This window comes from Balaenoptera physalus, assembly GCF_965194825.1.
Source record: "Balaenoptera physalus genome assembly, chromosome: 16".
Classification (NCBI taxonomy): domain Eukaryota; kingdom Metazoa; phylum Chordata; class Mammalia; order Artiodactyla; family Balaenopteridae; genus Balaenoptera; species Balaenoptera physalus.
The window spans coordinates 51,604,560-51,620,452 of NC_138898.1; the positions used below are offsets into that span (position 1 = coordinate 51,604,560).

Genomic DNA, 15,893 nt, shown 5'->3' on the forward strand with positions numbered 1-15,893 from the left:
GAATTCCAGATCAGAAGTGGTTTCCGTTTAGCCATTTTGAAGGCGTTGCTCATTATCCTCTAGTCCTGGCGCTGCTGCAGGACAGTCTAGTGCTTGCTGGTTTTTCTTTGTGACTGCTTTTCCCTTCTGGAAGCTTTTAAAAGATGTTCTCCCTGTCCCTGAAGCTCAGACATTTCAGGGCGAATCTTGTGCGTCCTTTCCGCCGTTAATTACGCTGGGTGGAGTGAGAGGTGTGGTTCCAGTCTGGAAGTGCCTGCCCTGAGCTCTGCGGGCCTCTCTGGAGCGCGATCCGCAGAGCCCTCCACCCCACCTACTGGTCCTGGAGCTCCTACCCCTGGAGCCCCTGCCCCCAGAGCCCCTGAAGGCGGCCTCTCTGCTCTGGCTCCCCCACCCTTCTCTGAGCTCTGTCTCTCTTGCTAGAGGTCTCCTCTGAGCGGGGTCCTGCTTGGCTGCCAACCTTCAGGTAGTTCACAGGCTATGGTGCAGCCCGTTTGGAGGCCCGCAGTCCTGAGTTGGGCGCCTGGTGGGGGCCGCCCCTCCCCCATCTGAGCTCCTCCCTGCTGCCCCTCAGGTGCCAGCCGCCTGGGCTCTCCTCCAGCGTCCGGCGCCCTGGACATCTCATCTCTGGTGCTGTCCTACTCTCCTGCTTCTGTCCCTGAGGATGTAAAACACTTGTTTTTCTTTTCCTATCATGTTAAGGGCTGAGGGTCCAGGGGAAGCAGAGGTGAATCCAAAGGCCCACCCTCCTCACTTGCTCTCTCCATCACCTGGGTCTTGGGAGCGTCCTAGTAATTCCAGACCATGCTTTGATCATAGTTTCAGCGTTACTTCCCTTCTCGCTCCACCTTTTACCCAAACAGCCTGCAGCTGGTGAGACTAAGGAAGCTGACTTGCCCTCCCAGCTCCCACACCAGGCACGTGGATGGACCTGGAGCCACCAGGGCCCCGCTCCTCGGCTTTTGGCCTCTGCGGCTGCTGCTCTGAGAATTCATCTTCCTTTGCAGATACCCTTTGGTATAAAAAAGGCCAGCCTGCAGGTGTTTGTTGTTTACAAACAGGCATCATCTGCATTCGGTGCACACACACTCACACACATGTGCACTTTGAATCTGCTGCTCTTCTGCCCTTAGAACTGCCACCAGCCTTCCAAGGAAACTCAAAATGCTTGCTGTCATTTCACTCTTGTGGCAGCATTTCAGCCCAGGCCTCTGACCTGGGTGTGTGCTCGCCTGGGTGCAGATGGCTCTGGAATCGGTGTGCCTGGGGACCCCACAGGGCGACAGCAGGTCTGGGGTCGGGTGACATTTAGGGTGCAGTCCCGTCCACCGGCCAGGCTTGACCTGATTCCCTTTGGGGTGGGTCAGGCATCCCCCCTCCCTTCTCCTCGTGGGTCTCCTGAGCCGGGATGGGCTTAAATAAACAAGCTCCCCACCCACCATGGGAGGAACCTTGGCCTTACCCTAAGGTGGCTACATGCTGTGGCCACACACCCCCGACCCCAGATTCAGCCCTTGGAAAATGCCTGAACCCCTGGTCTGAGATCAGCATCGGGTGTCAGCCCCCAGGCTTCGGCCCCTCCTCAGGGTGGTCTCTGGGTCTGGGGTGGGCAGCTTCCTGCCCCAGGAGTGGCGTTAGGAGCTCACATTTGGGTCAAGGTCATGGATGTTAAGAGGAGTGATTAGATGGCAACTTGATGGTCTGTCCTCCCCTGGCCCTTGGGATTCAGCGCCCTCGGGGAATTGAGTGAAATCCACAGAAATGCGCTGATACGTACCCCCCAGGGCACAGTTGGGGGTTTGTGGTCTACAGGGATAAAGATGCCCTTCCTTTTTGTTCCCCTGAGAATGTTTCTGGAAAAGAAATGTAAGGAATGCGCAAGCTCAGTCAGTGCTGAAAAGGAAATAGAACTTCATATGTTTGGTAAAGAGACTGTACTTTTTTTTTTTTTTTTTTTTTTGGCCATGTGGCATGGCATGCGGGATCTTAGTTCCCCAACCTGGGAACGAACCCTGGGCCCGCTGCAATGGAAGCACAGAGTCCTAACCACTGGACCACCAGGGAAGTCCTGAGAGTGTACTTTTTAACAGTGTTTTATTGAACTGGATCTGTGCTGTGTCCTTAGTTATGTGGCAGCCTGCAGATCCCCGTTCTGTAGCATAGTGAGGGTGCCTAGCTTCCTCAGGGTCACGCAGTGCTGAGGCTCCTCCCGCATGTGTCAGAGCCAAGGGCCTGTGCCCTTTTCACGCTTGGCCCCCAGAGGCCCCGAGTGTGTCTTGCCGTGCCTGCCCCAGGAGGTGTGCTTGGAAGTCAAAGATGGAGAGGGCGTGGAAGTCATGGTGTGCCCACAGGTTGTGACCTTGAATTAATGTTTCACGGCTCGGGGGGCGGGGGGGGGGAAGATGAGATTATTTCGTATCACCGAGAGGAGTGACATCCTGTTTTATTGCCCAAGTTCAAAGTATCTTGGCCCAGTAGCTGGTAGGGAAGGAGGCCGGGCCCGTTGGGCTCCACAGACTATGGCCTGTTCACCCAGCCCTCGGTAGTGGTGTCCTGCCCGGAGTCCCCTTCGGTGGAGACCTGCCCGCCTGCTGCTGGGTTCTGCTTTCCAGACCGGCCTGGGAGTGTTCATGTGTACAGGCCTGGCCGTGAAGTTGTTCCCCTTCTTTGCTCTCCTTGCTCTGCTGAAGGACCTTCTCTGGACAGGGCTGTTGTTTATTCTCCCCAGGCACCTGCATCAGTCAGGGGCCCTGACCATGGAGGCCCTGCAGGACCCTCCCCCAGACCCCGTGGAGGGCATGGAAGAGGACATTGCTGACAAGGTAGGCCCTGGATGCATGGCAGGGCTGGAGGGCCACGTGTGGACAACTCAGCGGCCTCGGGCGCAGGCCCCTGGTGGGTGTGTCGGGTGAGGTGTGCAGAGGGCATAGCGGGAGGTGGTGATGGCACCATCGGGGCTGCGCCGTCCGCCAGCCCTGATGATCTCTGGCGGGTTTCCTCGGGTTGGCAGCCGTGGGGTGAACAGGAGAGGTGTCACATTGTCCATGGAGAGGTGCCGGCCAGGGAGGCGGGAGGGCCTGCAGCCTGCAGTGATCCTAGAGCCAGGACGGTGGAATCGGCCACTCCTGAGAGGTTGCCAGGGGCAGGGCAGCCTCCCCGTGGCCAAGGCCCCGGGGCTCCAGGACCAGCTCCAGGAAGTGCAGGGGCAGGGTGGCCACAGACCCCCCCCCCCACCTTCTCTCCCACCTCCTTCTGTCCCCCTCGCCCACCTACCCCTGCCCCCCACCTTCTGGACCTCTACAGCACCTCCAGCATCTCAGCTCTGCAGAGCCCTCCCCAGCTCTCTGGTCTGGCCGTCACGCCTCCCACCGCCTGGTGAGCGTGTCTGGCTCCAAACCCTGGGCCTTTCTGTCACTCGAGTCCCCAGCGTGAGCTGCCTCTGTGGGCTGTGTCTGGCAGAGCAGTGGCCCTGCCTGCGGCCCCTCAGCTCCTCTGCCTTTGAGGTTCAAGGGCACCGCGTGCTCCCTGTCCTCACTGGTGCCCATGGGGCTGCGCTGCCTCGTTCACGGGGTGTGTCCAGCCTGGTGGGCGTGGCCTCCAGGACAGTCTGCGTGGGGCACACACTCTCCCGCCCCCTTGATTCTCAAGCCACCATCTTGCTCCCCAGGTTGTCTTCCTGGAGAAGCGAGTGTCGGAGCTGGAAAAGGACACGGCTGCCAACGGGGAGCAGCACAGCCGGCTGAGGCAGGAGAACCTCCAGCTGGTGCACAGGTGAGCGCAGGCCTCTTAGTGCCTGTGGGGTGTGATCCGCCCCCTGGTTGTTCTCCTCCCCTCAGGTTCTCTGAGCACCACCCTCCATCCAGCTGCTGGGGGCCAGCTCGCTGGATGATGTGGGGTGAGCAAGGCTCTCGCGGAGGGCTCTCCCCAGAGGAAAGGGTGAGGGAGGGACCTCTCAGGAGAAACCGGGGCCAACACCCTGCCTGCAGAGTGCCCAGCTGGGATTCCCGTCTGGGGGTGTCTGGTGTGTGCCCCGCTTCCAAGACCCGTCCTGACCAAAGGCGCGCCCCCCACCCCACGCAGGCTTGCTTCCATCTCCGCATCTCCTGGACGAGGAAACCGAGGCAGCAAGTGGGGGCTCTGGGGCGGGGCCAGTGCCCCCAGAGCTCCCTGTGCTCGGGTACTTGACCCACCCTTGAAGCATGGGGTCCTCCTGGGGTGTAGCAGCGCGACCGAGCCCCACGTGGGAGCTGCGAGCTCTGAGTTAGAAATAACAGCCGTGCGGAAGTCGGTGTAAGGAGGGAGCAGGCGCTTCCCCATCTCCTGTTTTGCAGACTTTTCACAGCACATGGTGTGGTTTTCGGTGTTGGGAAGCCGGTCACGCTGTGTACCTCACCCCAGTTTGCATCGCTTCTCCTGCAGAGGACAAGGGACTTGGCCCATGTGCAGCTGGAGGCTTGGGGTCACAGACCCCTTTCAGGAGGTCCAGAGGCTGGGAGCACGGCATGTGGTCTGGGCGAAGCCTGGCCCTGCCGAACCCTCTGCAGCCCCGGACTCCTCGCCCTCCGAGCACTTGTACCAGCGCTGGACACGGGCCCCGAGGCTCCGGGGGACGCTGGCCTCCTGTTGTGGCTTCTCCTGGGCGAGATGGGCCTTCATGACCTGTCCTCCTGCTCTTGGAGGCTGGGAACCGGGATGTGCCATGTTGTCCTGGGCGCCTCGCCCGCTGCTATAACAGAGCAGCAGAAGCATGTTCTCCTGTGTGGTCGAGACCCTGGCTCGGGGGCCGCCCGCTTTCCTGCCCGTGGCCCTGCTGCAGAGCCAGGGGTGGGGTCAGCCCTGCTCGTGCGAGGGCTGGGGCTCCAGTGCTGCGTCTGCAGGGCATTCCTTACTTCCTCCCTGTCCTTGTCCAGGGAGATCTGGATGGGCCACCAGACTCCTTTCTCCAGCTGACCGGAGGTTCATCTCATCCAATGGGCATTTATCAGTTATCCACATATGTGGTGGAAAGTCCACACTTTGTGCCCCGCCTGGCCACCCAGCCCTGGGGCCTGTCATATCCACTTCCTGGGGCCGTCTCTGCCAGTGTTTGCCTAAGTTCCCCTCAAGCACACACTCCTGCCGCTGCTGCTTGGCGTTTCCCAGCCGCACTGACCTGCCGCACTGCTCTCCTTTCCCTCCATCCCAGGAGTTCCACCTGCTTTCTCCACATCTGGTTTCTTATTCTCCAGATCCCGCATTTCTTCTTTGCTTACTCGCTTTCTGAGCAGATGCCCTGCTCGCAGCATAGGAGCCAGGCTTCCTAAGGCCTCACATGTCTGAAAACGGGGTTGTGTCGTGTCCCCCCGCCACCCCCACCATCGACAGTGTGGCTGAGTCTGGGATGCCGCTGGGAGCTGGGTCCCTGGGAGCTGGCTCCGCTGCCGTCTGTCCCGTCTGTGACCAGGGCCCTGGCACCGCTGGGCTCACTGCTCTGTGAGGTCCTGTTCTCTCCCGACGCTGTGAGGGTCTCTTGTTGTTTCCTGTGCTGAGGGCACGTGGTTTCCAGCCTTTAAATCTGGAAAACGTGTCTCTCAGAGTTTCTTCCATTTTCTTGTCTGTCTGAACTTCTGTTAATCAGATATCAGACCTTATGGACCTTCCTTCTCATTTTCTTTACTTCCTTATTCTCTACCTTTCTCATTTTTCTTTTTTTCTGTGTAATAATCTTTGGTTTTCTCCTTCAGTTATTCTGTTGAATTTAAAATTTTGTCGTGTCGTAGTTTTAATTGCTAAGAGTTACTTCTGTTACCCATTCCTTCTGCGACAGCTGCTCCTGTTTCGTGGACGTGGTGTCTCAGGCCTCTGAGGGTGATAGTTACAGGGCTTCTGTGGTATTTCCCGCGTGATGTGTGTCTCCTTCAGGTCGTTTATTCTGTTTGCTTTGACCACTTTGTATTAAGAGCTTTCCTGTGATGTCTGGTGGTCTTTGGCTGTCTGTTCACTCTTGGGTGCGAAGTACCAAAAAGCAGATGAGAAGCCGTGTGTGGATGGGCAGCTTGGGGGCATGGGCTCCGGCCGTCCACAGGCAGGGCCCGGAGCCCTTCTCTGTGGTTTGGTCCGTTCCTGTCTCCTGCACGTGGGAGTGGTGGTCTGGGAAGAGGCCAGGGTCAGGGTCCCCATGTGTATCTTCCTTCTGTCCCCATGTTCTTGCTATACCTGCCTTCGAGTCTGCCACGGCTGACCTGGGTGGGGTGGGTCTGTACACCATGTCTCCAGCCTGGAGTATCAGTGCGAGGTGCCCTGGGGCCAGGCACCTTGTGGGCTTGTGCCCGGGAGGGTCTCCTGCCCACACCCAGCGAGCAGGAGGCAACTGTGGGTGCAGGCCAGGATGGGGGTAAGTTCCCCTGGGAATGATGTCCTTGCTGTCAGGACTGTGCCGTGGTCTGAAGGCCAGGCACCCTCAGTGTGAGGTGAAGGCTGTTTGGGGGATACATGTCCCGCTTCAGAACTGCCCTTGACTAGAGCTGTGGGCCATTGGGGGACGTCTCAGTGCCTTCCTGTCCCCACTCTGGGCAGGGCCGCTCTCTCCAGCTCCAGGCGCAGCATCTCAGGACGGTTTCTCCCCTCCCCCTCTGCCTTGCAGAGCCAACGCCCTGGAGGAGCAGCTCAAGGAGCAGGAGCTGAGAGCCTGCGAGATGGTCCTGGAGGAGACACGCAAGCAGAAGGAGCTCCTGTGCAAGATGGAGCGAGAGAAGAGCATCGAGATCGAGAACCTGCAGGCCAGGTGGGGGAGAGGGGGGACGGGGGACCCGCGGGCCAGGTTGGGGAGAGGGGGATAGGGGACCCGCGGGCCAGGTGGAGGAGAGGGGGACCAGGGACCCACAGGCCAGGTTGGGGAGAGGGGGACGGGGGACCCGCAGGTCAGGTGGGGGAGAGGGCTGATGAGAAATGCAGCTGGGCTCTCACCACAACAGCTGGCCACCCCAGGAGGGCACGATACCTAGGAACAAATTTGATTTTACAAACAGTGGAAAAACCTTCGTGAAGAAAACTAAAAAATTCTACTGAAGGCCACAAAGTATTTGAAGGCAAAGACTGACACTACCTGGATGTCACTTTCTCTAATCTTTCTCCAGTGGATGCTGCACCATTCAAAATCAAAGTCAAAATCTTTTTTTAAGGCAACTTGAGAAAATTACCCCTATGCTTCCCTGAAGGCATAAGCCTTAGATGAGTCAGGAAAAGGGGAACATACTCTGTGCAGACACCCCACAAAGGCACAGGAGTGGACCAGGAACTCGGGCTGGGGGCGTTCACTCACGGTGACACGTGGATCTCAAACGTTGTTTGTCAAAGAAAACCAGCAGAGAACCTAAATGTCCACAAGTCAACAGTCACCTGGAGGTTCCTGCTCGTCCTCCCCCTGCAGAGCTCGCTCCTGGGTGGGTAGTGACGGGGAGGCGGGTATTTCACAGTCTTTTTAACTGAACAGGCACCACTCTCAGCCTTCAATGTGCAGCCATTTTACACTCGTGAACGACAACTCCAGGCTCTTTAGCACGTGTTTATCTCCAGCTCTTAAAGCTGGAAAATAAATTTTGACACATTTTCAACAGTGGGAGGTGGCAGGAGGGGCTGCACACAGAGCTGTGCTGGGGTCTCCCTGGACGGGAGGCCTCCCCGGGGGCAGGCCTGCGGTGTCACCTCCCGGGAAAGCCTTCTTCCTGGGCCTCGGCACAGTGCCGTCCAGTGGACCCGCGGGCCACAGCCTCTCCGTGGGGCCCTGTCCACCGGGCTGTGGGTGCCTAGGGGCGGGCCGTCCTGCCTCCTGTATCTGCCAGCACCAGAGCCTGCACGGCAGGGGGCATCCTGCTGGCCAAGTGGGACATCCTGCTGGCTGAGTGGGACAGCATATGCAGGGGCCCGAGGTGGACAGGGCCTCATGAGGCCCTCACAGAGCGAGATGGGACTCGGGGTCACCACTGCCTGCTCTTTGCACCTCAGTTAGCAGCTCCATGTGCCTGGACCCTGATGGCCTCCCTCAGCTCCCTGGGGTTCTTGGCGGGGTGAGGACAGCGGGGCCATGGAAGGAACTGGGGCTTCTTGGAGAAGGGCTGGGTCTGTGGCTGGCACAGAGGAAAACCGGCAGAGCCTGGAGTGCCAGGAAGCGGGGAAGTGCTTGAACAGAAGCACACACAGACGACGGTGTGTCATGGCTCCCAGTGGGCATAGCTGGGGCACGGCAGGAACCGCCATCCAGAGTGTAACCCAATGTGGACTCCTGCAGAGGAGACCAAATAACACACAGACATGCCCGCTCGGGGGTCCCTGGAGCGTGGACTGGACCCCGTGACTGGCCTCCAGACGACAGAGGAGGGACGGGAGAAGGAGAACTCGACAGAGGAGACACCTGGCAGACACACCCCAACCAGGCAATCCAGGTCAACATCACCCGTGATGCGAAGGGTACCTCTCCTCTGTGGGATTCTCCCCAAACCCACAACCTTTCCAGTCATGAGGAGACACCAGACAAACCCAATCTGAGGGACATTTTACCAAATACATGACCAGACTTGCTCAGAACTGTCAAGGTCATGAAGAGCCAGGGAAGTCCAGAGGCTGCTGCAGACCAGAGGGGACAGAGGAGCCATGACGGCTAATGCGGTGCGGGGACCCCAGACGGGAAGGGGCGCTGGTGGGAAAGCTGTGTTGAGTCCATGGGTTGGTCATTTGCGTTTCCAGTGTGGGTGTGATGAACGCCACGATGCTGAGCAGATGCCTGGAGAAGCCGAAAGGGGCTCAGGGTCCGTGGGACTCACTCTGTGTCTGCAGCTTCTCTGTAAACCGGAGGTGTGTGGAGACACCATCCTGGCTTACGAGAAGCTTTGGCCCAGGACCCTCGTGTGGGTGCGTGTGGCGGTCGGGGGACAGCTCCGCGGGTCCCAGCCTTGTTCTTGTGCCCCAGGCTGCAGCAGCTGGACGAGGAGAACAGTGAGCTGAGGTCCTGCACGCCCTGCCTGAAGGCCAGCATCGAGCGCCTGGAGGAGGTGAGCTGCCGGCAGCCTCCGCCCCGGGTGCCTGTGGGCCATCAGGACCTGAGACAGGTTCTCCAAAGCAGGGCAGCCGCACTGTTGGCCGATGGGCCTGCGGGGGTGTGGCCGGCCAAGGGGTGCGCCTGCAGGCCAGGGAGCTGTGCTGCTCGAGAGTAGGCTGGTGACACCGGGCCCTGCGGCCCCGGGGGTGAGGGAGCCAGGACACGCTGGGCCTGGCCGTCCCTTTGCTGGAAGATGCGCGACCCTGCCCGGCTTCCCGGCATCCTTGGGCCTGGAGAGTCACGCATAGATTAACCCCTGGTTTGAATCTAGGATGATGTCCTTGAGGGGCTGACTTCAGCTTGACCCCCTGTGCCCCGTGGTCCCCTCCCCACCCAGGGACCCCTGGGCAACTCTGCACCCTGAGGACATCTGAGAGCACTTGGGCTCTGGCCTCCTCTCAGAAACCATCCCGGACGCCTCGCAGGCCCACCTGCCACGTGTCGGGTGCAGACAGCTGAGGAGAGCTGCATGGACGGGCGGCAGACGGGCATGTCTCCGGCAACTGTTTCGTTCTCGCAGGAGAAGCAGAAGCTGCTGGATGAGATTGAGGAGCTGTCGCTGCGGCTCAGTGAGGAACAGGAGAACAGGAGGAAGCTGGGGGACAGGCTGAGCCACGAGAGGCACCAGTTCCAGAGGGACAAGGAGGCGACCCAGGAGGTGAGCACAGAGCCCCGAGGTCCCCCCCCATTGGCGTTCAGACCGCCCCAGAGGTCCTGAAGCCAAGCTGAGACAACCCCCGCTGCTGCAGCTGATCGAGGACCTGCGCAAGCAGCTGGAGCATCTGCAGCTCTTCAAGCTGGAGGCCGAGCAGAGGAGGGGCCGCAGCAGCAGCGCAGGCCTGCAGGAGTACAACAGCCGCACGCGGGAGAGTGAGCTGGAGCAGGAGGTCCGGAGGCTGAAGCAGGTATGGGCTGGGCTCACGCTTCCGGGGGCCGGTGCCGGAGCTGGTGGTCCTGCCTCGGCCCAGGAGTGACGCCCCGTGTCCCCCAGGACAACCGCAGCCTGAAGGAGCAGAATGACGAGCTCAACGGGCAGATCATCAACCTGAGCATCCAGGGCGCCAAGAACCTCTTCTCCACGGCCTTCTCCGAGTCTCTGGCCGCAGAGATCAGCTCCGTCTCCCGCGATGAGGTAACACCCCACCCCATCCCCTGTGGGCGTCCGCAGTCTGGGCACCTGGCACCGACCCCTGGCTCCTCCCACAGCTCATGGACGCCATCCAGAAGCAGGAGGAGATCAACTTCCGCCTGCAGGACTACATTGACAGGATCATTGTGGCCATCATGGAGACCAACCCGTCCATCCTGGAGGTCAAGTAGTGCCACTTGGCGGGGTTCCAGCACAGCACGCACACGGCCGAGACCGAGGTCCCTCGCCCACCGTGGAGCACACAGCTGGGCAGGGCAGGGTGGGGGAGGAGGGATGCTGGGGCCGGAGCCCGTGGTGGCTCTGGCCTCTCGCTACGCCCTCCTTTCTGCAGAGAATGGGAGACAGTCTCTCAGGCTGGGGTGAACCTCTCTGTGACCTCTCCCACGCTTCCTGCCTTGTCAGGGAAGAAAGGAATGAAATGGGTCCCCGCCAGGCACCCTGACCTGGTGCCGTCCAAGTCTCAGCCGCTCCTGGATGGCATAGAAGCCCCAGGACCCTGGCGCCAGACATGGTGGGGCAGGGGGAGGACAAGCAGGAGAGGCCAGTGTGTGTCAGGGTCTGGCCAGGAGCTGCAGGGCCCCCCCCCCTCCAGCTTTCCTGGAGCTGCTCAGGCTGGCACCCAACCAGAAGGGGCCCCTTGGTCCAGATTCAGGCCCAGGGGCCTCTAGGCCATGGGCCTGTGCTCACGGCCAGCCCCTCGCTGCAGTAACCCTGGGCGCTGACCCTCCTGTGACTTGAGAGTCATGGCGTAGAATGTGCTGTCTGCATCGGGTGGGTGTTGCTGTTCCCCTCTGACTCTGGGGGTTCAGGCAGGGCTGTGGCTCCCAGGGGTGTGTCCTCTCCTCCCTGTGCGGACCTCCGCTGGCCCGAGGAAACCAAATGTCTGGAACCAGTTTCCTCTGGGAGTTTGAGGTCTTTAGGAGTCGTCGTGTCTCCACAAGGTGCACTTTGCAGCAGGCTGGGGCAGGCAGGCTCTCACAAGTACACAGTTCAAGGCCTTCCTGGTGGCTTGGGGCTCCTTCAAGGAAGCCCCTGCCCGGCACCTGCACTGCCAGGAGCAGCAGCATCACCCAGAGGGGCTGCTGGGCCTGCCCCCCGAGCCTGAGTGCCAGCCAGGAGCCTCCGGGTGCTCCCAGGTGGGCCAAGACCCTGCACACAGGCGGGCCACTGCTGTGTGCGAGCGCATACGTGAGGGTGTGTGTGTGCGTGCGTGCGTGAGCGAGCGTGTGTGTGGCTCTGTGTCCCTCCACCCTCCACGTGGCCCACCTTCTACACTAAGATTTAAGTTGCCTCGTATTGTATATTTTGGGGAAAGCTTTGGGTGTAAATCAATGTAAACTTGGAGGAGAGATTTTTCTATTGTGTAGAGTAGGTATTTTTTATAGATTGAAGGTTGATCAATTTTTTAATACTTCTAAGAGAGAAAACTATCTGTGTATACACATGAAATATATATATGTACGATAATAAACACTGGAACTCTGCTCCCCGCCCTGCTGTGCCCCGCCACACAGACTGGGTCTGTTTCTGTGAACACAAGCTGCTCTGAGACCTTCACGCAGACGCTGGGCACTGGCTGGCACGCTGACCCTGTTTTCACCCCTCGAGAAAGATCTCCAGGCCAAGCTACAGTGGCCTGGATGACGTAGGAGCATGAGGCCAGGGGACCCAGCACCGATGAAAGTTGGTGCTGCATCTGAGGGGGCTGAGGGGCGGGCCAGGAGCTCCCCATGGCGTCGTCTGGGCTTGGACAGCAGGAGGCCTTCTGGTCCAGCCAACCCCTCCCAGAGGCGGCAGGATTCCCCCTCCCGGCTGGGCCCACATGGGAGTCCAACTGGGGATGCTCCTGGGGCAGGGTGACGTGGTGGGGCCCCAGGGCCATGTGTTCATGGTAGGACACAGCCCCCAAGTGCAACCTGGCTGCTGACATGGTGCTGAGGGCCAGCCAGGCAGAAGTGGGTAGGGGCAGACAGAGAGTACCCAAAGGAAGACACAGGAAAGGCAAAGGCACCATGGGATTAGGCAGGAAAGGCTTGGCAGGGAAGCCAGGGAAAGAGAGCTCAGGTGCGCCACTGCAGTCATGGGGATGCCACCAAGGAGCTTCTAAGGGTGAGTGACCAAATTTCACTTGAAGGGGGGCTGTTAGCTAGAAGTCCCCCAAACTTGATTCCCTGGCCCAGGCATCTCCCACCCCCTTGCACTGAGCTACCTGCGTACCAGACACAGATGGAGAAACTGAGGCCCCACCCGACCACCCAGTGGGGCAGAGAAGGGCTTGAGCCCAGGTCTGCTGCCCACTCAGCCCCCAGGTGATGACAGGTTGGCCTGGCCTGCAGCAAGCAGGGCCCCCAGGCCTTGTCCTCAGCTGGGGGTGTGGCATTAAGACTCTGAGGGTCGCCAGGAACCCTGGGTGCTGTGTGAGTAGCACCGAAGGGGCAATTGGAGGGTGTGGACATGTCACAGGAGTTCCTGCCTGGAGCCGGCATCCCTGCCAGGATTCGGGGGAGGGCCTGGAGAGGATGCAGGCCCCCAACCATGCTCCTGGGGCTCAGAGGGGGTAGCTCCCCGCAGTCAATACATACATCATCAAGTTCATTAGTGGGGCTGGGACTTGTACCTGGCCACCCCCAGGGCCCAGTGCTTGCCAGGTGCAACCAGTGGGCCACGTGGCCAGGGCAGCCAGGGAGGGCAGCATTGTTGTGGGGCCTGGGGTGTGGGCTTCACCCCCAGACTCCTGGTGGAGTTGCACAAGGGGGCTGGCTCAGCACTGGAGGTGCTGGGGTGCTCCAGCAGGTTCAGGAGGTCAGTGGGGGCCTGGGAGGGCCTTGTCCCTAGCCTTGCTGCACTGGGGACGTCTCTACTGACCTGGGAGGAGGCCATTGCCTCCAGTGCCTCTGCTTTGACACCAGGTGATGTCCCGGGCCTGTCTGTCAGGAGCCTGAAGGGCCTGTCTCTGCCTAGGAGGAGAAGCTGGGTGTGGGGAGGGGCCTTTCCATCAGGTGAAGCCAAAACTAGGAAGGGGCTCCTCCCCGTACCCCGCTGAGGCCTGCCAACCCGTTCCATTTCCACTCTTAAACATGGGGGCCTGTCCGCAGTCCAGCTGGTCCCACCAGGCTAGGCTGAGATCCTTGCCCTGGTCCTGCAGGGGTCCCAGCCCTACTAGAGACAGAGCCCCTTTGGGACAGGGTGGGGTGGGAGAACACATGACAAAAACCCATTGTAAATGGAAACGGCAGTGCCTGGCTGCTGCCCAGGGAGAGCTTCCTGGAGAGCCTCTTACAGAGGGTGGCCCAGGCGGAGCGTGCCCAGAGAGTGCTGGAGGGGGCCGCAGGGGACACGTGAGGCCAGTATCAAAAATGCATCTCTCCCGTGTGGGGACCCTCCACCCCCAGCCCCAAAGCAGATCCTGTCTCAAGTCAGCTCCTCCCTCACGTTGCTAGAGCCCCGGCTTCACCCTTCGAGGTCTTGGCCAAAGAGCACAGAGCAAGACTCTGCCCCTCCCCTGGAAGCAGACTGCTGGCAGGTGGCTGCACAGCCGGCCCCAGCCCCTGGTTCCTCGTGCCCCACATGTACTGCCCGGGTCCTTGGCTCAGGCCTGCTCTAGCCTGTCCACACTAAAGGAAGGGGTGCCCGCCTTCACCCCCAGCCCTGTGGCGCCAGTGCCTGTCACTCCACCTGCGGGTGGTTAAGAGACCAGGAGATGGAGGCCCTGTGAGGGCGTCTCACAAAGCAGGTGATTACGGGTCGTTATGTAAAACCTGCCAGAGCACAGGTGTGTCCTGTCCTCAGCCGCCTGCTGGCCTCAGCTCCCACGTGCCTGTCACACCACGGAGGGTCCCTGTGCCCTCATCCCCATAGAATCTCCACTCCTTGAGAGCGTTTGGGTGTCTTGTTCACTGCTGTGTCCCAAAGCCGCGAAAAGCGCGAGTGAGACCTGCACAGGGACACTTGAACTAATGCCGCCCCCCACCCCCTCTCCCCTCTGGGTGGCTATCTCCTGAAGGTCACTTATCTTCTGCTTTATAGTTACTTAAAATTTACACCTATGTGCCTGAGAACATCTAAGATGATCACAGGTTGATTATACAGATGCGTCCCTGGTCTCGCGGCTCTGGTCCTCCTGCTGCCCCTGCACATGAAACCTGTTCCTTCCAGTTCCCTCCTGGGACAGTCTTGAAGAATCCTCCTGAGGCCCTCTTCTGGTGACTGGGCTTTCTCCCTATGACAGCAGGCCTTGGCCCCTTACTGGGGAGAGCTGGGATGCTCCTGCTCTCTCCCCACCCCCACGTAGGGACTGGCTCTGCAAAACCCTGCAGTGAACTGGCAGGAATCTCAGCTATCAGGTCACCAGGCTCAACTTCGGCTGTTTTTCTTGTTGGGAGGTTATAGGGCTGTGGACACCGGTTCTGGCCCAATCACCCCAGGCAGTGCAAACGGAAGGGGGCTGGGAAGGAAAGGGACTTGTGGTCACTGAGCCACCACTAGGAGTCGGCCCTTGACTCCATCCTCTAGTGATTCTGCAGCCACCAGGCCTTGGTCAGAGGCCTGTCATTGTCACCTTCGTACAGGTGAGGAAGCTGGAGATGGGCTGAGTCCCCAGAGGCACTCAGGAAGCAGCTCTGTCTCGGCTGTCTGAGCCCAAGCACCTACGATTGGGACGTGGGTGTCCTGGCTGCAGCACCTGGAGAGTAAGATGGAGGTTTTCCAGGAGCATTGAGCACTGTCCCTGAAGGTCCTACTGACTGGACGCTGGAGCAAACATTACCTAACCTCCCCTTGCAAAACTCCTCTCCATCTGGAGGCAGAATTGGACCACAACCACTCTCCTTACATCTGTCTTAGCTCAGGGGCCTTGCTTCCGTGTCTCCTGCATGGGCCGTGCCTTCTCAGGATCCCCACGCGCCCCTGAATACCACGGTCCCTGGAGCTCCGCCCTCAGCATCCCCACTCCCCGCCGTGGCTTCTCCGTGCTTCATTTGTGCCTGGTAAACCGCTGACACCAAAGCTCTTTCAGCAGGTCCTGCTGCCTCCACAGCCTCTAGGCGACAGAGGGACCTCCGGCTGCCCAAAGGGCAGGGGGCGGCCGCCCCTGAGGAGGCTCTTTGCGAATGGGGGCGGATTCTGCTCAGAGGCCCCCCGCTCACCACACCGGCTTCCTTCCTGCCAGGCGCCAAACTGCGCCTCCCTCCGTCCTCCCAGCGGCGCGGGCGTGCTGGTTTCCCCGGTGGCCGAGGAGAAACTGGGGCTCAGACAAGAAACGTGCCCAACTCACACTGAGTGGCGCGGCCTTGGGTCAGCCCAGGTCGGTCCCAGCGAATCGGAGCTTCGGACCATGAAGCCTTTGCGGGGACCCGAGGAAGCAGACAAGTCCAGAAGGACCCCGTCAGGGAGCTGGCGGGTCTGCGGAAACCGCAGACCTCAGGGGCCCGAGAGAGGCCAGCGGCCGCAGCCCCGCGCCTACCGGCACGGCAACCGGAAGCGCCGCGACCGGGGAGGGCTGGAGGTCCCGCCCCTTCCTCCCGGCGGGGCATTCTGGGAGTTGTAGTCCCGGTCCCGTCGGGGCCCCCTTCAGCACGCAGCGCCGCCAGGGACCGGGCTCGGCCACCTCCCTGGGCGCCCCGGGAAGTCGGAGAGCGCCAGTGGAGGCGGCTACTGGCCATCGCCCCGGACTCC

The 15,893-nt window shown here is 60.5% G+C and overlaps 2 protein-coding genes across 10 annotated transcripts in view; one reads left to right on the plus strand and one right to left on the minus strand.

Moving 5' to 3' along the window:
* RAB11FIP3 (RAB11 family interacting protein 3) overlaps window positions 1–11,704 on the plus strand; it is an 80,927-nt gene extending 69,223 nt beyond the window's left edge. For all 7 annotated transcript variants that reach the window (XM_082430849.1, XM_082430850.1, XM_082430853.1 and 4 more), the window contains 8 exons: window positions 2,726–2,819; window positions 3,665–3,768; window positions 6,620–6,760; window positions 8,942–9,023; window positions 9,591–9,728; window positions 9,820–9,975; window positions 10,062–10,202; window positions 10,277–11,704. In XM_082430849.1, coding sequence (XP_082286975.1) covers window positions 2,726–2,819; window positions 3,665–3,768; window positions 6,620–6,760; window positions 8,942–9,023; window positions 9,591–9,728; window positions 9,820–9,975; window positions 10,062–10,202; window positions 10,277–10,390 — 970 coding nt within the window. In that variant the 3' untranslated portion in view covers window positions 10,391–11,704. The remainder of the gene's footprint in view (window positions 1–2,725; window positions 2,820–3,664; window positions 3,769–6,619; window positions 6,761–8,941; window positions 9,024–9,590; window positions 9,729–9,819; window positions 9,976–10,061; window positions 10,203–10,276) is intronic.
* Window positions 9,941–15,880, minus strand: LOC309645579 (uncharacterized protein; the record flags this gene model as incomplete). 3 transcript variants are annotated; one of them, XM_082430870.1, is made up of 3 exons in its annotated part: window positions 10,414–10,545; window positions 13,086–13,190; window positions 15,493–15,880. In XM_082430870.1, the coding sequence occupies 3 exons, from the start codon at window positions 15,878–15,880 to the stop codon at window positions 10,532–10,534; spliced, it is 507 nt and encodes a 168-aa protein (XP_082286996.1). In that variant the 3' UTR covers window positions 10,414–10,531. The 3 variants fall into 3 exon arrangements, 1 of the variants encoding a protein (XP_082286996.1); XR_014254965.1 differs by lacking the exons at window positions 10,414–10,545; window positions 13,086–13,190 and adding an exon at window positions 9,941–10,073 and having other exon boundaries at window positions 15,493–15,797; XR_014254966.1 differs by lacking the exon at window positions 13,086–13,190 and having other exon boundaries at window positions 10,407–10,545; window positions 15,493–15,797.
* Between the last annotated feature and the right edge of the window lie 13 nt (window positions 15,881–15,893).